The sequence below is a fragment of the Augochlora pura genome, chromosome 11 (assembly GCF_028453695.1).
Source record: "Augochlora pura isolate Apur16 chromosome 11, APUR_v2.2.1, whole genome shotgun sequence".
Classification (NCBI taxonomy): domain Eukaryota; kingdom Metazoa; phylum Arthropoda; class Insecta; order Hymenoptera; family Halictidae; genus Augochlora; species Augochlora pura.
The window spans coordinates 2,333,419-2,360,958 of NC_135782.1; the positions used below are offsets into that span (position 1 = coordinate 2,333,419).

Sequence of the window (27,540 nt, forward strand, 5' to 3'; positions counted from 1 at the left end):
ATCACCCTTTTCTTCGGGCTTCACGAGTGTGTGCCAAGGATTTACACGCGAGCCGCGTGGAACCTTTCGAAGGGACCTTGTCGCAACGAAACTTGCCGTCGGCGTGTTTTCTCCCGATGCGCGGTGACTTGGACGGCGGAAGCTAGTAGCAAGCCAGCAACACCGGTTACCGATCACGCACCTGTTGTTTCCTCGCGGTGCTGTGCGTGTATGTCGCTGCGGAGAGACAGTGACACGAGAAAGAGGGAGAACAAGATGTCTCGCTCCGAAAAATAACGGAGAGAGAAGTAAAAGAAGGCGTGCGCATCCGGTTCTGCAAAGTTTACGTTCGAAGAAGGGGAACAGGAACAGGAACAAGGAACAAGAGGAACACGTTCACGCACCAGAGACAGACGGACGGACCGAGAGGGGTGAGAGAGAGAGAGAGAGAGAGAGAGAGAGAGAGACCGAGAGAGGAAGAGAGAGAGAGAGAGAGAGAGAGAAGGATGCGCCAGAAGGAGAACGCCGGTTTGGGCCTCCTACTCTTCAGTTTTGCACGGAGGGCAGTACTGTTGTCGAAGGTGCGAGCCGCGTGACACGAATGCGAGAGTGCGAGAGAAAGGGGATCCACGAACGAGGAGGAGGCGGTGGGACAGAGAGAGAGGGACCGAGAGATAGGCAAGGAGGAGGAAGAAGGAGATCCGTGTGCCGGTGGAGAGCAACGGCAACGACAGCGGCAACAGCAGCGGCAGCGGTAACGACGACGGAGACGACGACGGCGGCACCAGCGGGAGCATATATCCGGTCGTAGCATGTGCGCGCGACAAGGACAGACCGAGAAGTGGCTATTTCTGTGGAGCATATAGGGGGCCGCCCGTATAAAATAAGCAGTGAATGAAGGAGCCTGTTTACTGGCAGACAGCCTACGCGAGATTCTGTTGGCTCTCTTTCTCTCGCGCTCTCACTCTCTCTCTCTCTCGGTCTCCCGCCGCGGCTTGGTCCTCGGTTTCCTCTCTCTCTCCATCGGTAAGCCTACGTGTTTCTCGCTTCAACTCGTCGTACGCATCCCATAGCGGATGCAAGAGAGAAAGGAAGAAGAGTGAGAGAGAGAAAGAGAGATATACAGAGTAGGAACAGAGTAAGCAAGCAGGCAAGCAAGGCAGCAGCAGCATACGTTGCCACGAGACGAGAGAGAGCCCCGTGTGTGGCCAGTGCGCGAGAAGAAGCCGCGGTGTGTGTTCACCGATCTTGTCCTTCTGTCTCGTCTCGTCTCGTCTCGTCTCGTCTCGTCCCGTTCCATTCCAACCCGTCCCGTCTTGCCTCGCCTCGCTCGCATCGCCTTACCTCGTCTAACCTCGCGTCCTCCCATCTCGTCTCGTATCGTGCCGCGTGTTTTTCTCGACCGGGCTCTCGTACACGGGCAGTAGTTGAGCCACACCGTGTGCTCTCTGGTGCCGCCTTTCGTTCCTCGGCCACGGAAACCGATCGTGAATACCGTGCTCCGCATCGCCATCAGGATTATCAACCTCGGGAGTTTCTTGTTCCTCGGTTCATGCACGAGTTGCCGGTTCCGTTTCGTTCTGTTTCGCTAAAGCGCGTCACATTGCTATACGCTTCGACAACTCGACCGTTGTGTTTACGTGTGTTCTGTGACCGGTGACCAGTGCGAACCAAGTGAGAAAAAGCAACAGGACGACGGGGAGAGGGAGAGAGAGAGAGAGAAAGAAAGAAAGAAGAAGCAAGGAAGAGAGAGAGAGAGAGAGAGAGATTTATCTTCGGCATCTCCTCAGTGCAACGTACCAGTGGGAAAAGCACTCGCGCGCACGCGCGCGCGAACGAGGAATCGTTGATCCGTCAGAACAAACGTTGAATGAGTTTGTGGGCGCCGGAATATTGGAGCTACAGGTGAGCGGGAAAGATCAGGAAGCAGTCGGGAAGGGAGAATCGGTGGAGACGGAGAGGAGGCTCGCTGTGGCAGGGTACAGGTGAATCGGAAGTGCCGAAAGTGTGGATACCTTGGACTACGAGCTGCCCCCGGTGGTGCCCCCGCGGCGCCCGCCCTGGCCGTCGAACAGCTCGAGCAGCACCGTCTCGAGGTACAGCGGCCAGCAGCGCATCGCTAACAGCAACACCACCACAACCACCACCGCCACCACGTCCTCGCTGACAGCGACGGCGGCTACGACGACTACCACGTCGACGACGCTTAGACCGGCGTTCCGAGGCTCAACGACCTCCTCGTCTGCGCGAGTGTCGCCGCAGCCGCCACCCTTGACGCCGCCCCAGTATCCTGCGCCCCCACGGCCCCCTAGTCGAAACGGTGAGTACATTCGTTTGTCATTGTTTTGCACAACTCTTTTCGAACGCGTCAGGTTTCGCAAACGACTGAGGAAAAACGCGATCTCCGCGTGAAAATTGGTGCAACGAGCGCGCCAGGGAACCGTGGCCGTCGCGAGTCGATTTATCCGCGGAAACCGCTTCCGGATACACCCAAGATGCGACGACCGTATGTGCCTCGCTCTCTTATCGTAACTACTGCCAAGTGGCACTTCGCTTGCGCGAACACAGCGTCTCTTTATGCAACGGGCGATCGGTCCTAACGTCGCAGACTCGATCCCATTCATAAAGTCTCGGGTTCAGCTGTGTATACATGGACGCGTCGCTGCGACGTTCCGCCACGAGCGAAACCGACATTGCCCTTATCCTTCGACGGTCTCGAATTTTTACAACTGCCGAACGCGTTAAATTCACCTCGGGTTGAATCGCAATTCTCAACCGTCGCCGTTATTAAAAAATTCCAATGCTTCGAGCGCAAAGGAAAAGAGTAAAATTCGTTGAATGCCGGCGCTCAAGCAAAAGGATTCCGAGTAAATAGGAAATCCTGTTGCGAGCCAACCGTTTCCTATTATACTACCGGTCTTCCAGTTTCTCGTGAATCGATGCTCGTGTAGCTGCTTCCGGTTTCTCCCCATTGTCTCGGCTGGAATCTAATACGCGTGCAGACCAGTCGGGGGCAAGCGCGTACAAAAGGTTTCACGGCTTCGAGGGTTGCACGGTACACGGTGCCCAGGCCATGGGACACGAGACACGGGACACCGGAGACTGTGGCTGGTTTCCGCTCTTCCAGGCGCGTTCGTTTCGGAAACGGCCGCTTAACCGAAAGGAAAGTGTATTTGACCCTTGTTTAATCGACGCTGTCGATTAAATCGAGGGCGGTCGCTCGCTTTTGCGGGTCTCTCTCTCTCTCTCTCTCTCCCTCTCGAAGGGAACGCGATCGAGGATCCACGGAGCGTGACTCGTCGCGTGGATTGAGTAACACTACGCTTTCATAGAGGCGAGCTGGCACGGGCCGACGAGTAGTGAATGAAATTTACCGGTGTAGAAAGTTGCGCGCGAGAAAGTCGCCCCCGGACACGGTCGCCACCTTTCCGCTCATGACGGCTCGGAGCGGAGCGGCGGCACGGCGACGGGGACGCCAACGCCGACGTGGTCGTCGAGCGTGTAGCCGCGTTTCTTTCCACCTCGGATCCCCGTGATCGGCCTCTCTCTTCTGTTTCTCTCTCTCTCTCTCTCTCTCTCTCTCTCTCTATCTCTCTCTTGCCCCCCTCCCTCCGCTCCCGCAGAAACGCAGCAACGCAGAACGCAGTTCGCAATCGACAAGGGGAACGGCGACCTCGTAGGCGGGCCCGTCCATAGTTTCGCGGAAAGTATTCGCCTTGTTCCGACTGCTTATGAATGCGCCTGGGTGTGAATGGTATTCCGAGGGAGCACTCCGCTCCGCTCGAGTCGAGTCGATTCGATCCGAGCCGACTAGTTGCTCGCGCGAATAACATCATCGATTCCCTATCGCTGCGCGATCCCTGTTTCCACGTTTCTCAGCCAGTAATGCCGAGGTTAAAATCGCATAGTGTGCATATTGCACCGCGATAATACTCGCTCGCTCGTGACATTCAGAGTTTCTAGGAAACAAGGAAAACTAAGCGAGATCATTTTCGAAACCAGCGAAAGCCAGATGTTGTATTAGTCGAAGTAGACGGCTTAAGCTATCTTTTATCTCTTCGCAGTTGATCTTCGATCGACTTTCGATCGGTCTTCTCCGTCTTTTTAATTATCCTTTTAATGCTATTCCCTCTTTCTTAGTACAGCGCTACACCGTACTCCTTTGTTTCTCATCTGCAACATTTATCTACTCCATTTATTATTCCAATTTCTGCCTGCTTTTTAAATCATTATTAGTATTTGAAGGAGCTCCCTTATCTTCGAATTTTGTAGATTCTCGATCAAAACAATGGGCTGTTGATGAAAAGCACGTTAGTACCATTTCGGCTGATAAGAGGGTCCAGGTAGAGGTCCGTGGTTTCACCGTGTAACGCGTAACGAGTAATCGAGAATCGGAGGATCTAGAAATGTTGGTGGATCGTGCGACGCAGTGTGCGACAGGCGGTGTGTCGCCGCTCGAAAATTTCCATACGGTGCGGTGCGGTGCGGTGCGGTGCGGTGCGGAGCGGCGGCGATCGAATCGGTCCCATCGTCGTTGGTCTCGGTCTCCTCTCTCCGAACGGTGTACAGGCCGCGTACTAGCGCATGCGCTCGCGCACGCACGAGCATTCGAATGCTCACTACCACGAACGCGTCATTCGCTCCGACGGCAATAGGAATGAATGCCAATCGCGGTCTCGCGTACCTGCAGACTTTGCCTCCGCCGTTCTCCCGACGCGTACGATCGTGTACGAACCGACTAGGCCGATTCGATTTACGCTCGGGACTCGAGGAGAGTAATCGGTGACTCGCGACCTCGCTGAGTAGTCTGTTTCCACGAAATTCGATGAGCACGCACGCGCGTGCCCGCTGACGCGTATCCCGTGTTCCGATCCGATGAATCGGGGGACCTTTGGCGATACTATCTCGAGAACCTCGGAATCGCTTACTCAGAATACCAAGAATCGAGATCCAACCCGTCACCTGGATATCCGATCGAATAGCCGATTAGATAGTCACCGATATCGAGAGTTTGATACAGCTACGCGAACCGAATTGAAAACGCGTACACCTACACTAGCCGCGACTCGAACAGCCTCGACGAGGAGGGTGCATCGAGAAATCGAGAAGACGAGCAGCAGAGTTGTTCGTTGTCACGACGAGCCGCAGAATCGAGCGGCGACATTCTCTTCCAAGCGGAGCAAGTAAGTGCTCGAAGCATCTGCGTTCGCGTTCGCGTTCGCGTTCGCGTTCGCGTTCGCGTATCGTGACACAGATACACGCACGCGAGTCAGGGTCGGTCCGGCATGAATGAAGCCATGGTTTCCACGCATGGCGCATAGGTAGGCGAGTCGAACGACGACGTTGCCTCGCAGCAAGCTCGTCGATCAGGTAAGATCGTCGCGCCGCCGACTGCTCTCCGATCTCGTCGCTTTCGCGCTGTGCAGAGAAATCGCGGCGTCGAGATCGAGATCGATCGCGATTGGAAATTGATTTAACTTTATTATCGTTGCGAGTCCACGGGCCGGGGCATGACTGAGATAAGCGAATCAGCGGAAAATTGAACGGAACGGAGAAGAGGGAGACAGAAAGAGAGTACGACCGAATCGTTGCGGTACAACAGGAAGTTTAATACGATCGTTAAGTAGGCTGTGGACGATTAAAACCGACAGAGCCGTTAGACACTCGAACCTTTTTTCCTTTCGTTTCACAATGATTGAAGCAATCGCAATAGCGATTTTGCTATCTACGGTTGACGGAGCCTTGGAATCAGCGATACCGAAAGCTGTCCGATTCGATTGCATCTCGATGGGGCTCCGATCGATAAGTTTCTCATTCAGTCAGTGCAGTGGTCTGGCGCAGCTATCAATGAAGACCGGTAAACTTTATCACCTGTTGTATTCGCAAACCGTTGGTCCGACGACCGCCTTGGTACTCGCCACCGGCACTCGGAACTTGGAACTCCTCGACAGCGGTTTCGCAAACGCGCGAGACCGATCGAGGCGCGTCGTCAGATGCTCGTATCGGTCTCTCTCTCTCTCTCTCTCTCTCTCTCTCCAAAATTCCCTTTTATCCGCCTCGGTGCTTCGCGACACCCACGCACTCCGCGTGACGCAACTTTTCATCTGAACTTGGGAATTGACCCACGTTTCGCGATCCCAGCCGATACGTAGCACCGAATCGTTAGCTGGTGAAATCGTTTGTTTCCCGACGAATTTTTCTATTTTGCTTTTCGTCCAAAGATTCTCTTCCGTGACTGGAAACGTTCAACGATCGTGAAGCAACATCGCCGGCCAGCGTTCAGTGTTCGCTCCGTTTTGTTATTCTGTTTGCGCGCGTCATTTCCTGCAAAGGGACGGGAGCGAAGCCGATGACGTAAAAGGCAACGAGGAACGTGATTTTCCGATATATCCTCGGAAAGCTGAATAATTCGAGCCGCGTCCGAGATAAGCGACAATGCGATATTCATTATATTTTGTCGATGTCCGAGCCGAGAGTCCCGCGATCGGCGCACCGAGATATTTTACGAGAAACTATTATAGCTCTGCTCTGCCGTGCCAGGATTCGAGCGATGCCCCTCGAGGAATCCCATCGGGGGAGAAGGTCCGACAACGCCGCGCAGGCTGTCTGTTTTGCTTTCGAATTCGATAACGATACGAGCCTCCGATAAACGTCGATACGAGATTCGTCGATACCGTGGCGATCGGATTCCCTACGAAACAGAAAATTGCTTAGATTCGGGCATCCCTGTGCCCGATTATCTCGCCAAGAGATAGACTGTAAGTAACTATCGATCGCTCGCTCGCAATCACGGGGAGCCAAGGGGTGTCGTCTAACCGGTGGTTCGATGCCTTTGGGACTTTGACCACGCTCCGAACGATCGGTCGTCCTCGAAGAAGTTTCATACTGCCGCGGGAAAACCGATTGTCGAGATAAATTCGTGTCGCGGCTTTGCTTCTGTTTTTCAAACAGTCCGGCCACTGCCGGATGAAAAAAGCGCACGATATCGCATTATCGAATAAATATATTCGACGGAATTCCCAAGGAAGATTAGTACTCTCTCCGCGAGAGAAAGAAAGAGAATAGAAGTCGCGATGCTACGCTTTCTTCCGATGAGCAGCCGATTCTACGTAATTTATGGGAACCCGCGAAAACGACGAGAATTCGATAGTGCGCGGATTTCATTCACGAATCGAACAAGTCTCTCTCGGTTCTCTTACGCCTTTGAGATTTCAGCCGTTGTCGGCTGTGCTTGGAACACCGCACCGGGCTAACGCGACGTTCGAATCTCGCGCGTTTGTGAAATTCCGCTCCGCGTTTGGTCACGTTCTACAATCTTTGAACCCAGAACGTTGAGGGATCGAAGGCGCGTTTTCGAACGGCTCCTTGCCCGTTTCTTATGTAATGCCTTGCCTCGCTTCTCCTCTCCTCTCCTCTCCTCTCCTCTCCTCTCCTCTCCTCTCCTCTCCTCTCCTCTCCTCTCCTCTCCTCTCCTCCCCTCTCCTTTCCTCTCCTGTTCTGTTTGCCTCGCCCATGTGTGGTAACGCGTTGCGAATGCACGCGGATCGTCTTCGCGCGAGCACCCCGTGTCCTTGAGCGACATGTGCCCGGAATAATGAATCGAATGAGTATGAGCAGAGTCGCGAAAGGAGTGGCCGACGCTTAACGTGGTGCAGCACGGTGCAGCGCAGTGTTTCGCTCACCGCCCAGGTATTCCGATTGCGCATCGCTCGCGCATCCTCCTCCTTCTCGATCTCCGATCCTCGCTCTCCGGCAACATCCTGGCAACTCCGTAGAATTTCATTGCGGAACGCATTCTTTCATTGACTTGGCAGAACTTCCAACTTTGAGACCTCGCTGTCTGTCTCAGGTTTCAAGAGATCCATCGAGAAGCTTCCGCAAAACATGCGAACATTCCCTTTTGCAATGCGATCTGCTTCCGGTGTTTGCTCGTAAACAGCAGAGAGAGAGAGAGAGAGAGAGAGAGAGAGAGAGAAAGAGGTAGCTATGCTCGAGTTGAGTAACAGATATATTCGTAACGTGGTAAGGATCACGGACAGCCGAGCTCGTCGACCTATCCCACTGATGCGCTAGAGCCGCGTAGTAAGGTCGTAATCGAATCTCTAATAAGAGACGTGACACGATTGCCCCGAGTTGATTTCATTGGACTCTCGCACAGCGTGACCGGACGCTGAATTTTCAAAACGAGGCGAAGCGCGACATAGCGCCGTCGCATCTCATCGGAACACAGACGGAACGACTCCGATTCTCGTTGCGATCGACGCCAGTTGTCGGACCGATCGCGGTTTGCCTAACGAAATTCGAGATTTCCATTAGGCTTCCCTCGCCCCTTGGTAGCGTGACACGTGGATTGTTCGCGCCAGTTTCCGTCTGGTTCCCCCGTCTTTAAATTTGCATCGGAAAAATCGCATACGCACACTGGAGCTCGGATAGCAAGCACTTTTGAATTCCAGTGACCCTCGGGTTGCCAAGTCTGGCTGTGGATTTCCGATGTTCGAATTTCGGATTTTGGAATCGAACGAAGTGCTCTTCGAGAAGAAGAATCGAATCGGTTCGAAACACTTGGGTCGCATCACGTCTCATACTCTTCCTCTTCCTCTTCCTCTCCCTTTCCCTCTCTCTCTCCCTCTTCTCCTCTGACACTCTCACTCTTTGATTCTCTCTCTTTCTCTTTGTTCGTAATACAAGAACACCGCCGCTACGCTATCTCGGTGTTTGCCAACCCCGTTATCTCTCGTTCCGTCCGTCTTTGATCTCCTCTCACGCTTTCCCGTGTCTCGCTGGTCCTCTATCTTCCTCTCCCTCCCTCCTTTGTTTCTCTCTCTCTCTCTCTCTCTCTCTCTCACGCGCACACACACACACTCTCGGACTCGTCTCTCTCGTTCTCTGGGTCGGTCTCGCTCGATCCCAGACAGATCGCGGCGCGCTCGTCTCTCCGCCTATCCTCCGTGCCCTCTTACCCTCCCCTGTTCGCTGTCGTTTCATCAACTCGCTCCTGCTCGGCTGCTGCCTTTTGCACAAGCACCGAACGCAATCTACGATCATCGTTATGTGCTGTCGCCGCGTCATATCCGGTCTGCTTGATCGCTCTTCGCTCCCCTCCTCCACCTCCGTCTGCTTCTCCTCGCTCGCGAGCCAAGCCGAGCCGAGCAAAGCAAAGCAAAGCAAAGCAAAGCGAAGCAGAGCAGAGCGGAGTAGAGCAGAGCAGAGCAGAGCAACCAGCTTGTAATGCTTCTCTTTTCGGTCTTGTTGCCGGCGAACTGTTGCTGCTGGTTCTAGGCTTATGCTGTTCTGTTACTGCTGCTACTCCGGACCGATCTACGTGACAGTCCGCGCCCATTATTCCACCGGTCTGCCCTTTGCAGAACCTTTGGAAAATCATTGCGACCATTTGATCGTTTTTTAAACGAGCAGAGGCCGTTCATTTTGCTTTCGTTGCGCACAGCGATCGGGCGTGGATTCCTATCAGCTATAGGTATATAACATCCGTTGCTGGTACAGTGATTGTGTCCAGCATGTTGGAAGCATTTCCATCGACGTCGCTTTCTTCGAGGGATTTCAAAGCGAGTCTTGAACTCGGATCTCCGGAACACGAGCGTTTCGAAAGAGTTCTTCTGCGGTGACCGCGGTCTCGGTCAGTTTCGGTCAGTCTCTGACCCACATGCCCGGCCTAGGTTTCACCGAGCCGCTTATCTCGTCAACAGTTTTACGAGTAGCTCCGATAAAGGGGCGGACCACTGTCGCAGCGATACATCGTTGTATCGTGGTATCGTGGAATCGAGGTACGCGACCTCTGTCGAGCCGAGAACGGGAGCCACGCGGCTGCGTATTTTCGGCGCCGTTTTCCGTTCCCTCTTCTGCCTGCTTTTCTTTCGTCGCGGATCTCTTTCTCATCGTTTTCCGTGTCCTGTGGAATGGCCACGTGGATGGGCCACCGTTCGCCACACCCCGTGGGACTCGTCCGTTTCGCGATTCGCGGGTTCCGTTGGCAAACCTTTCTCACCGTTGCGACGCGACGCGACGCGACGCGACGGAACCCGATGCGACGCCTTGCTCGTTCAAGCAACCAAAGATAGTGGGCCACCTCGCTCTGCTTCGACCTGTTTTCGGGACGCGATGACGTTGCAGGAAACGCGTTTAATTGAAACGTTCGCGAAAACAACTCGCAAACGCAAAAGGAACGATTGCACTGTACGTTCTAATCGCGAATCAAGGAAGCCGGGAATTTGGTTATCGTTGCAACACCGGAAACCGACTCTTCAACCCGCGATTACGACGGCCGATATCGCTGCGTAGAGACAAGTGCAAATAAGATCGATGAGTATTGCTTTCCGTTTAAAGTTCCGTAAACAGCGACGAGAGCGCGTCGTTTCGTAATCGAATCGTTCGGAATGTTACCATGGCGGTTTCACCGCGTTTCGGGTCGAACTTGATCGTTCTCGCGTTATTCAGAATACTCGACCGGCTATTCGGAATAATCGATCGACCCGTTGCTTCCTGTCGTCGTTGTTTAAATGTTTCATTTCATTTGTTTATTCTTCTACGGGAATAATCCATCGATGTACAAGAAATCACACGTAGGAACCTTACGTTGGCGAATTTCTCCGATTAACCGCGGAGCTCGGCTCCGTTTCGGCTCCGTTTCGGCTCCGTTTCGGCTCCGTTTCGCGCGACGGCATGGCGGGAAGGCTTGGCGTGGTCGAAACTGAAACGCACGGAATACCTAGAGCTATCTATTCCGCCTCGTCTACTATTATTACTCCCGTGAAAATTCGTGGTCCCGAAATAGCTCTCGGATCCTCTTTCTCCGTGCGGCGAGTGATGCGGGACGAGAGAAGAGAGAAGAGAGAGGAGAGAGGACAGACGAGAGACGAGACTCGAGAGTCGAGAGAGTAGCGAGCAAAGAGTACAGAGTAGAGAGTAGAGAGTAGAGAGGAGAGAGAGGAGTAAGAAGGGAAGAGAGAAGTGAGAGGCGAGAAGAGGGACGCGAGACGCGGCGTGTCTCCGTTCCGATCCGCGGCTCGACCTGCTCCTACGCCTCCTCGACTGTTCTTTGACTTTTCCCTGGCCGTCCTTGAAGGGAAGGGAACGTTGACCCTCTCGACCGTCCATCTGCCCGTACGTCCGCTCGTCCATGCGTCCATGCGTCCATGCGTCCATGCGGCCGTCCAAGCGAACGTAGTTTCATTCAGAATGCGACGCCAACAAGATCGATGTCGAAAGCTACCTTTTTTTCTCCTCTCCTTGACGCCGACACAACTCGCTGGTTGCTCCAAGCCGTACGCATAATGTTGCAAGAATTACCTGTGCGCCTGTATGGTACGTGCTATCGTATAATCGGTTTGTTCCTTTTTTTGCCAACAGTTTTACTAAACTGCGAATTTGGCTCGCGTCGCGTCGCGTCGTCCAGTTCTCAGTTTCGAAGCGACGGATTAGAAAAATGGGCCAACCTAGAAGCGAAATTGGTCTCGAGGTTTTTGTTGGCTGCCCGATGGGTTTGTAAAGGGGTTCATCGGGTCAGACAGGGTCGGCATTCGACGACACGGCCGCGAAAAAAACCATAGTGGATGCCAGAGTGTGGGTCGAGCGTGCGTGGGCTTGTATTTATATAATACATACGCGCGAGCGAGAACACGTAAACTCGCGTACGTGACCGCGCATTTGATATCCGGATTTCTCCGGGCCCACGTTCGGGGATAATCAGCCAGCCGTTTTCAGTGCAAAATATTCAACGCGTCGCCTTGTATTTTTCGGACAAGCTCCGGAACGGCTTGCGTACCCTCCTCTTCCCCGTTATTAACAACCGTGCGCCTTTTCAGTCATAATACCCTTCTTCCTCCCCCTTCTTCGTCTACTTCTTCGTCTTCTTCTTCCTCTTCTTCTTCCTCTTCTTCTTCTTCTTCTTCTTCTTTTTCTTTTTCTGTGGACAGTCCCTCTTGAGCCTCGATTCCCTTAAAGATTCCAAAACGCGTCGACAATCTTGACCTCGGATATTCCAGAAAAAGTTGTAGATGGATTGAAAGATAGATTTTTGGGCGAGTTGTAGGGATCGCGTGGTTAAGTTTGCTGGATCGCTGGATCGTTGGATCGGTCGGTTGACCGTTCGCTCGCTCGTTCGCTCGCTCGCTCGCTCGCACGCACGCACAATCGGAATTCCTGGCCGGCGAATGATTTCACGTGACGCGAATGTGGTAACACCGGCTATAAATTTCCATTCCGCGAGCCGTGCAATTACGACTGAAATCGTTAACGAACTTTCCTCGGCGCGAACCTTAAGCGTAAAAGCGCGACGTCTGCGACGATATCCGAGGGAACCAACGGACACGAACGCACTCCGGACGGGCACGAGTGGGTGGTTGGACTAACATTCTGACCATATGGTGTCCACATTCCATTTCTCGTGTGCGCTGCGCTGCGTTCGAATACGCGTTTCCTCTCTCTTTCCGTCTCCGAATTCGCGAACGCGCGCATCCGTTCGCGAACCGAAACTCGTTCGACGAGTCCAACCCCACGAATCCCCCTAGCACGCGAAAACCATAGGCGAATTTGCGATCATAGGAGACGCGAGGCAGGCGACGTACAAATTCCACTGGCGGAGAAGACCGGATTAGCAAAGAAGTGATCGATTGTCCTCCGTAGGCGTTTTCGAGGGAAAGAGTAAGAGTAAGAGTAAGAGTAAGAGTAGTACCCGTCTGGTTAATCACTGCCGTAAATCACGGAGAAGCCGGACGCGCTTCTTTTCTTCTGCAACGATACCGATGCCTGTCCAGAATGATTTTACTGCGCTTTAAATTTGAAACCGATGCCGGATAAAGGTAATGGGCGCGAGGAGGGCTGGTGTTGCAGGTACGCGACGACCTAAGGCCCAAGGGAACAGGTAACGCAAGGTGGCTGCGAAACCTGCGGGGAACGGTGCGGGGGAGGACTAGGGCTCGCAAGGCTGCCATTGTCTTCCTTCTCCCACCCACCGAGTCCCTTTGTCAGGAAATGACTCGTTCCGGTGGGTTCCCCGAAATTTCTACGCTGTTGCCCGTCGACGACGACGACGACGACGACGACGAGTCCTCGTGTCATCGTAAACTGCTCGTTCCTGGTTTCTCCGCTCTCTCTTTCTCTCCCTATCTTTTTCTCTTCTTCCAGTAGGAAATCCGTCGCGACGGTGACCGACCGCTGACCGCTGACCGCTGACCGTCGACATTCATAAAACCCGATTGTTTCATTCATGGAGATCGATGTCCAGGATCATTCAGCGATTCGGGGGAAACTGGACACCGACACTCGATAGTCGATAGTCGACAGTCGGTAGTTGGTCGTCGTCTGCTGCCTACCGAGACTCGAATCCTTCGAGCGACGCGGCGATAGGAAACGGTCTTCATCGACTGAGCGCCAGTGTCCATGTTCGTGTTCAAAGTGTTCATCAAAGACTTTAGATACTCTGGAGTCGTAAGTCGTGTTCTTTTATTTTCTGGTCGTTCTGCAAGCGATACCATTATCGTTGTCTGTATCCCTGTTGATACTGCTAGAATTTTTCCGATCCATCGATCGGTCGCTGTTTTCCATGGAAGCACAGTCTAGAAGCAGCACCCCCGCCCCGTTTCTGGACTCAAACGGATCGCCGTTCCCTGGCCTCCCGAGAATCAAGAAACGACCGTCGCGCCGCCCGAAACGCCGCTTTTCCACGAATCGGAGGAAACGAGAGAGTCTCGAGAGAACGAGTTTCACGGAAAACCGGAAACGTCGCGCGCGTCCGGCCTTCCGTCGACGCGAGTCGGCGCGAAATAGAGAGAAGGAGGAGCGAGACCCTAGTATTTTCGGGCTGTTTCCTTTGGCAATCGATTTCGAGGCGTCCGCAGCCAAACGCAAGGCAATCGTCTGGACGATAAATCGTTCGCGGATCTGCCAAATTTGATCTCGCGTTTATCGGCGCGTTATTCGATTGCGCTGAAAACCGAGCGAACGATACATGCCCGGTAGAAACGGCTCGCGTTTCGATCGGTTTGGCTGGGGCGCTTCGTGCGGGGACAAGCTCGAGGAAGAACACATCTGTCGCAACGTTTACGCCGCGTGGGGCGTGCTCGCGTCGTTCCCTGTCGCGAGCTCGACAAAAAGGCCGCAACATCCTGGAAAACGGCTACGCAATTGTGCTTCTTCATTTCCTTATTGTGCCTCCGTCCGAGTTTCCGTCTCTTCTCCTTTCTGTGATCGCGCACAATCTCGTTCAAAATGGTAAAAGGGTGGTGAAGATGTCGGCAAGTTTGGACACACCTTAGCGAACGAGAAGCTGCGACTACGATCGTCGTCGCCGTCGCGTTCGGCAATCTCCGGCGGATTTACATTTCTCTGTGGAAACGCGCGGAAAGTTGAGGAAAGAATCGAGAAAGAAAAAAGAAACGCTCGGTGTTTCCAGCTCGGGACAATAATGTGAACGGGGTTGAGCGAAATACTGGAAAGAGTTCGCACCTTTCCGAGTCGAGCAGCGCCGCGTTTTCAGAGCTACCGAAGGGAGAGAAAGAGAGAGAGAGAGAGAGAGAGAGAGAGAGAGAGAGAGAGAGAGAGAGAGAGACCAAGCTGTTTTGTTCCGAGGCAAAGTTTCCGAAGAGAGGCGACGCGTTTCCACGGCAAGCCGAGCCAAGGCAAGCCAAGGCAAAGCAAGGCAAGGCAAGGCAAGGCAAGGGTCTCGTTCGCGGTAGAATATTACCTGGAAACGCGTCGCGACTCTCCCTCACGAATTACGATCACGAAGGCGCCTCGCCTCGCCTCCCCCTGGTTCTTATCCGGCCTCGATCGGTTCGTTGCGAAACCCGCGGGACTTCGCCCGAAGGAATGCTCGCCGCGTCGTGAAAACCTCTGAAAACCTGAGAGAAAGCGATCCTCGGTTCGCGGAAACGGGGAACGATCTCAACAATGCCCGGCGCTCGCATCGACACGCCTCTGCGAGCGTGTTTGCCCGGTCGCCATTGTCAGCGAGCGATCGCAATCGTCGCGGAACTTCAAAACAAACGGGTTTCCAGTTTACAGTTTCCAATAGCTCCCGACGCTTCGGCTTCCACGGTGGTCGTTCTCGATCGCGAGTCGTCGTTTCTCGTCGAATCGTTTTTAACGGCTGGACGCGTTGCTCGGTACCGTCCCAAAAACCAAGCAGGTGCCTTCGAGTGCAACCGACGCGGTGTCTACCATCGATGGAGCCCCGCGAATGCCTTGACTCGGTCGCTAAATAGGTAATCCCGTTCGGCGAACGGGGGGCAACAGCTTTGTGTTGCACCAAACGACTATAGAGCAGATGCGTCGCCGTCGCCGTCGTAGTCTTGGTCGCAGCGCGCCGCGCTGCACCGCACCGGCTTAGAATCGCGCGATCTTGACACAGCGGGAACCAGAATTCTCATTAAAATAACTTGACGGAGCGCGGCCTCTAATTTTACCGAGCTCGCGTGCGCGGGCTTCGTGACAGACACGGCACGCTAAAAGAAAAATATTTTGGACCGCTGTCAACTTCTCGCGGAGCAGCGCAGTCGTAAACTTTTACCGTTTCGCTGCGGTCCGACGCCGAACGTAACGCGGCGCCGTGCCGCGAGCACCGCGAGGACCGCAGGTGAAACGAGGCGGACTGAAATCTTGTGCCCCGCTGCTGCTCGATCGCGATCATTCCGCGATCGAGTTTCGACGGATGCGCGCGTTCCAGCCCCTGTCCCAGCTGGGGCCGCAGTCTCGTTCTCTGCCGCAGCCGCAGCCTCAGCCGTCTCTCGCTCCTCGACTCGAGGAATCGGAAACGCTCGAAATAAACTGGCCGCTTTGACGTTCGCTGACTCGACGCGCCATTCGTTCTCGCGACCGTGTCAACCGTTCGTTCCTGAATCCATTAACGTGGTAGAAACTGCAACCGGATCGAACCGCGCATCTTTCCCAACGCGAATCATCCAGGCGATCTAAGCGAATCCTGTCCAGGGTCGGTCGACTCGGTTCTCCGCTGACCGGAAACTTCTGACCGATCGAGAATCGAAGCGATAGGTATACGTAAAAACAACGGATAGAAAGAACGGTACGGTGCTTCGAAAATGCATCTCCGTGTAGCTGTAGGGGTTCGACGTCACAGTCGTGGATCGGAATTTATTTTATATAGAAATTTCTTAGCGCACAGATGTTTGCTCGGAGGAGAGCCAAGCCCTCGCCAAAGTTTACTTGGCTGTTCTCGGTTCTCGGTTCTTGGTTCTTGGTTCTCGGTTCTCGGTTCTCGCTCGCCCGCCTCGCTGAACGTTCCTGCGCGGTTGTCTTTCCACGCTTCAGTAGCGTATCCTGCGGATCGTAGAGCCCTGTTCCCTGCGACGACTGCCCGTTCGGTCCAACAGCGACACCGATTTCTTTCGAACAGCGATCCTGGTTAGTCGCCGGTAGATTCAAGGTGGACGCGATTCTCTCCAAGAACACTCGCTAAAATCGCTCCTCGAACTTGTAAATCTTGGATCGAACGATTCTTGGATTCGACGACCGTTTCTAGACCGGAAATTGAATCCGCCTGCAATTCGCTCGACGGAATCGACAATGGCAATCTTAATATTCAAAGATATCGCGCGGCTCGATAAGCGAAAGAACCGATACCGTTGCTTATCCGCCCGCTGTTTAGTTTTCGCGCGGCGGGGGCATTACGTCCCGGAAGTGCGATATTACGCAATCAGGATCTCCGTTAACACACGAGCGGACCCAACGAGCCCGACGAGTCCGAGGGAGCCGCCACGCGGCCGGGAAACCTTGCCAGCTCGCTGATTTCGCTCACTGGCAAGATAGACAGCGAATCGCTTAACTCGTATCATGCCTATCCAACGTTGAAAAATTGGTAAAGAAAGCGTCGGAAATTCGTTTGTTTGTGGGTTCCAAAGGATTGCGCGAGAGGCTCGCAATCGAAGAGTTAATGATACGCTCCTGGCGTATGTGTGTCGGTGGTTGGGAGGCACGAACGAGTGGGAGCGACGTGGCTAGTTGCGCGACTAAGTGAACGAACCAGAACGAGAAGGAAACAGAGCGAGAGAGCTGGACGAAGGTTGGAGGAGGACGTCCTCGCAGAGAAAGAGGCGAGGCGAGGTGCTCGTAACCGGCTAGAGAGGAAGAGGGAGAGAGAGAGAGAGAGAGGAGCTTGCGATGTCTCCTTTTGGCGTGTGAAACGGAGGGGGGTGGGCGGGGGGATTGAGGGGGAGAGGGAGAGAGAGAGAGAGAGAGAGAGAGAGAGAGAGAGAGCACGGCAAAGGCAGACAGAGACGGGTGGAAAGTAGCCGGACAGAGATAGAGGAACTGAATGAACGTACGTACGCGGCAGAGGGAGAGAGAGAGACGCGACGACGACGACGACGACGGTAAACGCGGCAGGTACGAGATAGAGGGGAGACGGAGGATCGAATGAATGAACGGTGCACGACGAGGATAGAATTAATGAGTGGGATAAATATAGAAGCGTGTAACGTGGCAGAACGAGACGGCCCATCCCTTCCTATCGTTTCGTTTCGTTTCGTTTCGTTTTTCTATCTGCAGTCTCTCCTCTCTGCTTCTCCAACGATCTCCCCGTCTCTCTTTCCCACTCGCCCTGCTCTGTCCGTCCTGGCCAAGAGACTCGATTCGACTGCGACGACTGGCTGACTCTGTTCGCGATCGAACGCGACTGCTCGACCAGAACTAGGTAGGTTGATAGGTACATGGGTAGGTAGGTAGGTGCGTGAGCAAAGGAAATGGAACGAGAGAACTCGTCGTACTGCGATCTACACTTGCGCGCAAATAGAGGGAAACTCGAATCAACGCGACGTCGTTATCAACCTCTGCCGAAATCACAACGAGTTTTCAACGAGTCGTTGAATCATCCCTCCGCGTCTCTCGAATCGAATCGAATCGAATCGAATCGAATCGAATCGAGTCAAGTCGAATCGACCGACCATCCCAAGTGTTTTTCTGACCGCGCAACAATCGTGTCGCGTAGGAAGTCGATGGTTTTCCAGCTGGAACGCGATTACGGAATTGCGAGTCGCCTTTTACCAAGACCCACGAACGTTCTCACCGGAGATTGGCGGACCGCAGAGAAAGAGAAAGAGTAAGAAAACGAGACTGAGAACGAGAGAGGATAAGAAAGAAAGAGAGAGAGAGAGAGAGACGTCGCGTCGAGACGTTCGTTCCGCTCGGTTCGACGTTTTTAAACGGTAACGCGCGCGACTTTCGCGGATTTTCCTTCCGTGCTAGAAACTCGACGGTGGAACAGTGAAATCAGCTGTGAACCGCTTTCCGATTCGTCGCAGCCGAATCTCGTAGACTTCCGAATCGTCGGCTCGCGACAAAAAGTTTGCAGTTTCGGCATCGCTTTCTCCGCCAACCGAACCCGTGTCTGTTCCCCGATGTTCCGATGGCCAACGGAATCCCGCAAACGGTAAAGCCACGGCCTAATAATCGTCGAGCGGGAAAGGCCAGCGGCGCGCCCAACGAAACTGGCGACGTTTCGGCATCGGCATCGGCATCGGCATCGGCGTCGACGTCTGGTGGGTATGATCGGGGACAATCGAATAAACTTGCCGGGCGATGCGAGCCGGTTAATTAACGAGTCTCTGACGATTGCCGAGGCTCCGGAATGGTATCGCTATTAAACGATAACGGTACCGTTTATTCTTCCATTTATCGTCCGCGGCGGACGATCCTGCCAGCGGAAACGAGTCTCGAGCGCTTTCTTCGGCGTTTTCGACGACCCGAGCGGCGGGCCAGTTCCGCTCGGGCCGCCTTTGTTGCTAGCAAACCCTGGCTCCGTTCGATTTCCGACCGATTTCTCTGTAAAGACGGACCGTCGCGCGTTTCTCACGTGTTCCAATGCGACGCGATATTCGGCCGCGCAACGTTCGTGTTCGTTTCTGGCTGATTTCGACGAAATTCCTACGATTCCTTGCGAAACGCTACCGGTCGGCAGCATGGAATCGGTGTGAAAAATTAATCGGTGACGCGCGAAGATAGACGGGTGAATTAAAGGGGGGAGGATGAAGGAGATACGCGTGGAAGGATGGAAGAATGATGGGGAATGAGATCGCGAGGTGTTCGGCGAGGCGTCCTCGGAACGTCACTGTCGCCGCGACGACGCCGCCGGTGGTGTATACGGTGTGACGACATAGGTAATGTTTTCATTCAATCTAAAGCTTCAATGATAGCTTCCGCCCATTCATAAAAAGCTTCGTGTTGCGAACGAGTCGTTGGCCACGATATCGCCAGATGGCATACCGTGCACGGAACTCGAACTCGACTGGCCCTCGGTTCTCTCTCTCTCTCCCTCTCTCTCTCTCTCTTCTTCTCTCCTCGCGTCTCCTTCTCCTTTCCGTCGGTCTCCGCCCCTCCCCGTTGGTTTCTGCGGTTCTCTCGGTTCTCTCGATTCTCTCGATCTCGAGCTCGAGCTCGAGCTCGACTCGGCTCTCTCGGTGTCGCGTACACATCGAAATCCACGTTAGCGCGCGGACGCGCGCACGCACACCAGTTTTTCTCCTCTCGACCCCTCGTCCGACCGTCGCCATTCATGGCTTCCTTCCCACCTTCTCTCTTCCTGCTTTCCCCGCCCTCCCCCGCCGTATCGTCCTACTGGCTCACGATTCTGGGGTCTCTCTCTCTCTCTCTCTCTCTCTCTCTCGCTCGCGTCTCTCGGTTCTAGGTTCTCGACTCTCGACTCTCGCCCGACTCCGAGTTCCCGGCTCTCGGTGTTCGGTCGTTCCCTTTTCGTCCCCTCGGTCTCGTGCGCGCCCCTTTCCCTCCCGCGGTCCCACAACCAGCAGCCCCCTCATGCAATTAATGGTTGCCCCCGCCCCGCGGCCCGGTTACGCTTACGGCCAATCGTCGCAGACCTCGTCGGCCCCACTATTTGCCGACGATTCTGCACCTCGCCTCGGTGACGGCGACGGCGAGCTTGTTGCCAGTCGTTCGCCAGCAGTCGTCGCGTGTCTCTCGGTCTCTTTGACGTGTCTCGCCGACATCAGTCAACCCGGCCCGGCCCGAACCTCGAGACACGTTCATTCATCGTTGGTCGCGTGTTACGAGCGCGCGCGTGCTCACGCTCTCGTTTCCGTTGCTCTCTCGTCGTCGTCGTCGTCGTCGTCGTCGTCGACTGGCTCGCTTCGTGGTCTCTCTCTCTATCTCTGTTCGTATTTTTCTATCTCTCTCGTTTCCTCCGTTGGTCTGTGAATCGAGGCTGATCGGGCGATGAGACTACCGACACACTCTATTCTCAGAGATCGCTCCTCGCCCACCGGTGAAGTTGGAAGGCGTCGCTGGAGGGGAAGTCCCGTTGTCGGAGGCAACGAGACACACGATATCCGCCGGAAGTTACGGACGCGCCGAGAGATGCGTGTAACGGCCTCGAGCGGACGTCCCGTCTGACTCGTCTGTGTCAACGGTGTCGTCTGATGGTGCGTGCGTGCGACGCTTCCCGCACTCTGTGGCTCGTTGTATTTCATCTCGTCTCGTTTCGTCTTGTTTCGCTCCGTTCCGTGCCGTGCCGTGTGGACGTCTGTGCGAATTTACACGAGAGGAGAGAGATAGAGAGAGAGAGAGAGAGAGAGAGAGAGAGAGAGAGGGAGAATATCGTCCTGTCCTGATTCACCCGGAAACATTAGCGGCGGGAAATGAGCATGGGAGCGGGAGGACGCGACCGATGAGAACCACGCCGGCTCGCTCTCCCGTCTCTTTGGATCTGGAGGAAGCCCCCGGATATAGACATCCGTTCGCAACGGCGTGACTCAAAATTGTACATCGACGTGTGTACCGGTGGTGCGCGATTATCCCGAAACACCGGAGACGCTCGCAAGATCAGCACCCTCGGCTTCGGCTCTGGTCCCGACTTTGGACCTCGACGAGCCTGTCTTCTTTTCTGGATTTCCGCTGGTCCCATGAATTTTCAGTAAGTTCGCGTTTGTCGATCACCTTGTCGAATTTGGAAATTCCGCGGTATCTAGCTATTTTACCATAGATCGGTTAGTACGTTCGCTTCGCTGATATTCGACGTTGGCTCGGGAAGACCACGTAACCGGAAGCAGAGAAATTCTGCACCGGATAAACCGACCCGCAGCGCTCGCCCCGTCCTGCTCGACTTTCGAACCTCGAGTTTTCTCAATGGAACGCGTCCCATCGGTCGTGCTGGCGCCGAGAATATTTCTTGAGACGCGTCGAATGGCTCGGTTATTTCATTAGCGAAACTCGAACAGCATAAATCGCGGCCAAAGAAAAAGAATGGAACGACTCATCCGCGAAGAGGTTCGATCGTTTTCTGTCCTGCATACCGAACACGTTGCACACGCTGCGGGCGCGGACGATAAGCTTCGAAAGATTACTTATCGAGTCGAGAGCACTAGTGGGTCTAATTGTAGCGAGGATGTTACTCTCGAGACGTATCTGCATTAGATTTCGTTCCGCAGAACTGGACCGGCGAGATAACGGATTCGCGCGCTGCGATTTCGGCATTTAAATCGCAAAGTCCGCGTGCCGGCCGATGCTGCGCGACGCGACGCGACGCGACGCTTCGAAAACGGATGCTCCGGATACAGAGTTTACAGGATCTCGAGTTCCGGAGAAGCGTAGACGATCCGGCGTTATCGCTCGTTCGCCGGACAACGCGCAATCCGATGGAATCGTGTCGGGCGACGAGGAAGCACGTCCGGTCTTATCGCGAGCGTTTCTGTCGCGAATAAGAGCCTATCTGTACCGGAACGTTGCTGACAAATTTCAAAGAGATCTCGTCGAGTCGACGAACGCCGCCTCTCGACCCATCGATTCGGCAACAGGATATCGTTGCGGCCTCGAATCGCGAACGCGGTTTCAACGATTCGATCGCGACTCGCGTCGTCCACGACTGCGCCTTATCGATGAGAAATGAATTGTTTTGTGTTCGCGATCGAGTCGCCGCGGAAAACAATAAGCGAGCGCGCTCCCCTCGTTATCATTCGAAGCGCGACGAGACAATCGGGAACGCTAAACGGACGCGGAACGTGACCGCACGCGAAATATTCGTCGATGACGGTATATCGGCGTCGCGTCTCGTCGCGAAGTCGTGACTAGCACGCGGACATTGCCAAACCAATCGTCCTGTCACAATTACGTGATTAACAAACTTCCTCGAAAGCTCTCTCTCTCTCTCTCTCTCTCTCTCTCTCTCTCTCTCTCCCATTCCCAGCTCTTCCACAGGCTGATTCACACCTCGACCGATCGCTTTACCATCGGCGATTCGACCTCCGCGAAATATTGGCGACAGACACCTGGCATTGTCGTCGAAAAGCTGAAGCAACGCATTGTTCCTTGAACGTTGGCCAGTCTTTTAATTCCTCTAGAACCGGGTTGTCTAGGATCGAATAACATCGTTTGCAAAGAGTCGACGCGTTGTCCCCAAGGGAGACGAAAGGCCAGCGAGTAGAAGGGCCCGTTAGGGCACGTTGCCTGACCGGAGCCTCTAGTTTAGCCGATTCGCAATCCCAGCCGCGAGGCTTTCGAGCCGAAGGCGAAACCGTGTTGCAAGGCCAAGCATGCGCGCGCGCGCGCGGTCTTTTCTCGGAACGCTGCACCGTTGCACGAGCGCCTTGGCTACCGTGACAAAACGATTTGTTCGCGCCTGTGAGGAACTTCCTTTCACCTCGTTCTTGTTTTCAATGAAAATTCGCTCGCTTTGTCGCCCGCCTCGTCGCTCTCCGAAACGTTTGCCTCGTCGCTCGCTTCTCTTCCGAAGAGTCCAAGAAACCCTAGTGACGCGTCTCTTTACGAGCTCTTCGCGATTCACTCCGAGAAGGCCATTAACGCGCGCGCGCGCGCGCAAGAGAGAGAGAGAGGGAGAGAGAGAGAGCGTATATGTGAGCAACGAGGAAATCGGTGGAATATCTCAGCTCGCGCTGGACCTCTGATACACCGTGGAGATTCGGCGGTGGAACACCGGCTGCTCAAGCTCGCGAAACGTTTCCCTTATCTCCGTTCTCGGCCGTATACGGCCACTAAAAGCTCTCTGACCTATGGCAGTCGGTCGTCGATAGGCCGCGCATTCTTCCTTCCCCTCTGAATGGGTCGCCTGTTGCCCGTATCCTCTGAAACGCGAGCGTTGACTGCTTGCTGCTCGCTCGCGGCTCGCGGCTCGCGGCTCGCGGCTCGCGGCTCGCGGCTCGCATGTGCTCGGACCCGATTTCGCGATTTCGTTTTTCGATCAATGTCGCGTCGGTTTGCAGATCTCTTTCGTACGGCTCGAAACGAGACCGGGTAAATTGGCGGGTCTCGCTTCCTAAAGGGGGAATATTGAATAGCGGCGGAGCACAGGAAGTTAATGTATTCGGTGTCGCAAGCATCGAGGCGCCGCTCCGCTCGGCTTCGGCATCGTCGCACGATCCTGGTACCTACACAGCGGATGCGTGTAGGACGCTCATGATCGGTCCTTTGCGAACCAACGTCGTCGTCGTCGTCGTCGTCGCGTCGTCGTCGTCGTCGTTGGTTTCTTCCAGTTCCGTAGGCACCCGGAGAGTGGGTCGAGAGTGCCGGTGTTGAACGGATTACCAGGCAAATTTAATCTAATCGGGTACGCTCGCAACGTCGCCTTCCCCCCTCTCCTGTTCTCGAACGAATCCTTCCGCCTGTATTGTCGAAACGTGGCCCGGGTTACGGCGATTAGTTGTTAGACCGGCAAACAGCTACACTCTCGTTCGACCGAGAATAAAAATTGCTGCTCGCGATAAGGATGGACACGAGGGATGAACTTTTTCGTAGAAGTACTTTGAAACGGAAAGAATCCATTGAGCCAGAACCGATAGGCGGAGAGGACACGATTGGTCGAACAAAACGCTCGCTTCTTCCAGAACTGTGGGCGCTCCGAGTGGGCCGGTGACCACTGAATCAAGAAACTGCGGTGCACGGCCCACTCGCGTCGGGCTCGTGCTCGCGCTCGCGCTCGCGCTCGCGCCCACGTACTCTGACCGAACCTACCTCGAAGCCACGTAGGTAGGTAGGTAGCGTATTAGGCATCGTTCGTGGCTTGGGAAGGTGTGATCCGAATATCGCTGTCGCGAGAGAAACTCGAAGCCATCCTTGGAAATGGTAAACCCCCGGTGCACCCATGATCTCTCGCGGCCCAAACATTTTTTGCGGAATCCCAAGCGTAGCCGTTAGTAACTGCTCGTCGGAAGGCTGCAGGGAAGATTATTAAAAGACAAATTACCGTTTTCAGGTGGGGATGAAGCGCGTGTCGCCAGGGCGAGAGGAAGCGGACGCGGAGCATTACCGAACACCATCCTCGCTAATGGAACGCCCTTGTCGAGAGTGCCACCACCTCGCGCGGGCTGGGCAGTGCGAATCAACGAGGCGACACTCACTACCCCAACTCAGTCAACAACGAATCATCATCATCATCAGCAGCAGCAGCAGCAGCAGCATACTACAGATACATCGAGAGCCGTCGAACAATGGGCTAGCGAGCGGGCATCGTCGTCGTCGGCTTTGTCGGTTCGCGGTCCCACGTCATCATCGTCATCATACTCGTCAGCAGCAAGAAGAGCGGGGGCAGGATCAACCGGAAGAGTGTTCCCGTCGTCGAGTCGAATCGGCGGAGCATCGACAACAGCAGCATCACCGGGAGGAGCTAGAACCGAAGGAGAACGAGGAGGCAGAAGAGGAGAAGGAACGTCGAGCGAGTTCGCCGCTGGTATCCATTTTCCGAATCATTGGCAGGAGGAGGAAGAGCTGGAGACGAAGAAGAAGGAGGAGCACCGGCGGCACCGTCTCGTGGACGCACCGGCTTGCTATCAAGCCGAGAATCTTGGGCTGAGATCCGGTCGGCCGATGTCGCAGAACAATGCGATACCGCCGCTCTCGCGGCCACCCTCCTCGCAAGCGAACGCGACCAGCGCGGAGAACGGTCCCGACAGCCACCACGCGACAACCACCGACGCTGCCAACAACAATGCCGACGACGGGGACGCGCACGTGTCCTCCGGTCGGACGGTTCAGCAGATCGTCCAGTCGGTTCGGGTGCACGATCACAATCGGCCGTTTCCGCCGCCTCGATTGCCACTGGCCACCACGGGCAGCGTTTCCTCGCCGCCGAACAGCGCCCCGTCGTCGAACCCCAGACCGGCGGTGACCGCGCCGCTGAGTTCATTGTCCAGTACCTTCCGCAACAGACCTAGAAACGCGGACGCGTCCAACGAGTCACCGACCACGACGACGACGACGGCGGCGGCGGGGACAACGACGACGACGACGACGACGACGACGACGACTACCGGTCCCACCAGATCGGGCGGTCTGCTGTCGAGCAGCGCGAACGATACCCCGCCGAGGAGTCCGATCGGCGAGGTGAGCTTGACCGTGCCACGGCCGGACGGCGAGAGGACCATCAACGAGTACGTCGAGGCGCCGTTCAAACACTGCTGCCTGAATCAAAATCGGCGTCGACACGACGACGAAAAACGACTGGCCACCGCCGACTGTCCGAAGATCGAGAGGAGGCAGCAACGGCAGAAGGGCCTCGCTGGATCGGACGGCCTGGTGGCCGGCACCCATCATCGGCTGCAGTCGATCAGGAACCTGCAAGCGTTTCGCGGCGGATCGAACGCCGGGTCAGGAGCCAACACGGCCACTGGGGCTTCCGCCGCGACCACGGGCGGCCCGATCGGCAACAACGCCGTGACCAAGCAGCCGGTCTCGTTCACCAAAGAGCCGGCGAACAGCCTCGCCTCGAGGGCCTACGACCCCGCCGGCCTGTCCATTATGTGCAATTTCTGTGGCAGATGCCGGTGCGAATCCTGCCGCGAGCCGCCTCCGTTGCCCAGCAAGTGGTTGTGTGACAACAAGTGCTTCTGTTCCGCGGACACTATCCTCGACTACGCGTCCTGCCTCTGCTGCGTGAAGGGTCTGTTCTATCACTGCGTCGACGGCAGCGGTCCGGGCGGAATAGACGGCGAGGCAGCCGGCGGCTGCGCGGACGAGCCGTGCTCCTGCACCGGCAACAAGAAGCTCTCCAGGTGGGCCTGCCTCGGCGCTCTCACCCTCCTGATGCCTTGCCTGCTCTGTTACTGGCCGTTCAAGGGCTGCGTCGCCCTCTGCGAGCTCTGCTACGCTCGACACGTCGCGCAGGGTTGTAGGTGCAACCCGAGTACCATGGGCAACGCGGCCGGCCAAGGCAGGCATCATCCTATCGCCAATGAGATCGGAGACTCGAGGGACCCGGAGAAGAGGTTGCTCGACCCGGTAACGCCGGAACTCTAGGACTTTTCTCTAGACTTCTAGTCTCGTCAGGACTCTGATTTTCTCGGCAGAGAGGGAGATCAATGATCTAGAAGGGGGAAGGGGGACAGAGGAAACGAAACGGAGAGAAAGAAAGAAAGAAAGAAGGGGTGCGCGTAAAGGGAGCAAAGTGAATCGCATCAAGTACAAGCAGTTGCATTTAAGTCGAGAAACGATTATATTATGTACACGTTGGAGCAAAAGTCGGACGGGATGCGTTTCCCGACGTCCGGCTCCGTCGCGAGTGTTTTCATTATTTATTATTCTCTTCCACGAGAATGGAAACGAGAAAATGAGAGCAAGAGAGAGAGAGAGAGAGAGAGAGAGAGAGCGCGTTGCGTGTGTGTGTGTGTGCGTCTGTGAGAACGTGTGCGTGCTTGCGCGATCGAGTATGCGTATCCGAGAGAAATAGAGCGACGAGCGAGTGGTAGACGGGAAGCATTGGGGGGCGAAACAGGGCGAAAAAGGGTAATGGGAGAGACGGTACGATAGAGGGAACGAGAAAGAGATTGGAGAGAGAGGCAGCAGAACGGGCGAGAAAGAGGTTGACGAAAGGTACGCGAGCGTCCGTATTACGCAGAGACATACCACTTACGTATAGATAGGTCTGTACACGATTAAATATATAAATAGTACGTGCACACAGGGAGAGAACTAGCAAGTCTGCGAGCGAGTGGGAGAACGGGTAATAGAGAGGGGAACACGGTAAATAGGAGAAACGCTAAAGTATATTAAATCGGAGCGAGCGGATGCGTATGCGTACGAGTACGCATGAACGCGTCAACGCGTGTGCATGTGCGTGGATGCGACGAGTGAATCTATGTTCGAATGTGTGCGGCGTACGGCGTGTCCGCGTTATTGTCGCCCATCGCGTCCCTCGTGAATGAGCGGCGCGAGAAGAAAACAGGAGAGGAAGAATCTCCGCCATTTTCTAGAGCAAACCCAACGCGATGCGACAGCGAGAAAACAGCGCGTATCTGGTCCCTTTCCTCAAAATCGATCGACGACCAATTAATTTATTCGCTTGCGTAGCGTTTCAGGTGCCTTATCATGATCAGAAAGAAATGTCGGAATCGCGGGATTAAGGATATATGGCGAGAAAGAGAAAGAGAGTGTATGTAAGAGAGAGAGAGAGAGAGAGACATTACATATATATATATAAATAGCTCGCGTTTCGCGTCGGGCTTCCGTCAGATATTTTCTTCCTCTTCCGGTTTACTTCGAGCGATTGAGAGCAAACGATTATAGTTGGAGCACGTGCCACGCGTTCGGCAAGCGGAGAACCTCCCCTCTTCCCGTTTACCGGAGGCGCGGCAATGT

At 54.9% G+C, this 27,540-nt stretch overlaps 1 protein-coding gene across 1 annotated transcript; it reads left to right on the forward strand.

Moving 5' to 3' along the window:
• Nucleotides 1-1,849: 1,849 nt before the first annotated feature.
• Nucleotides 1,850-27,355, forward strand: Sty (sprouty signaling antagonist). The gene is made up of 3 exons (XM_078194630.1): nt 1,850-1,884; nt 1,968-2,299; nt 24,164-27,355. The coding sequence occupies exons 1-3, from the start codon at nt 1,850-1,852 to the stop codon at nt 26,200-26,202; spliced, it is 2,406 nt and encodes an 801-aa protein (XP_078050756.1). The 3' UTR covers nt 26,203-27,355.
• Nucleotides 27,356-27,540: the final 185 nt, after the last annotated feature.

What these genes read in the sequence shown, in the direction of transcription:
- Sty (XM_078194630.1), top strand. Translation starts at nt 1,850, where the DNA reads ATGAGTTTGTGGGCGCCGGAATATTGGAGCTACAG. An exon ending in CCGGAATATTGGAGCTACAG is followed by an intron (nt 1,885 to 1,967) that starts GTGAGCGGGAAA and finishes AGGGTACAGGTG; the next exon opens with AATCGGAAGTGCCGAAAGTG. An exon ending in ACGGCCCCCTAGTCGAAACG is followed by an intron (nt 2,300 to 24,163) that starts GTGAGTACATTC and finishes TACCGTTTTCAG; the next exon opens with GTGGGGATGAAGCGCGTGTC.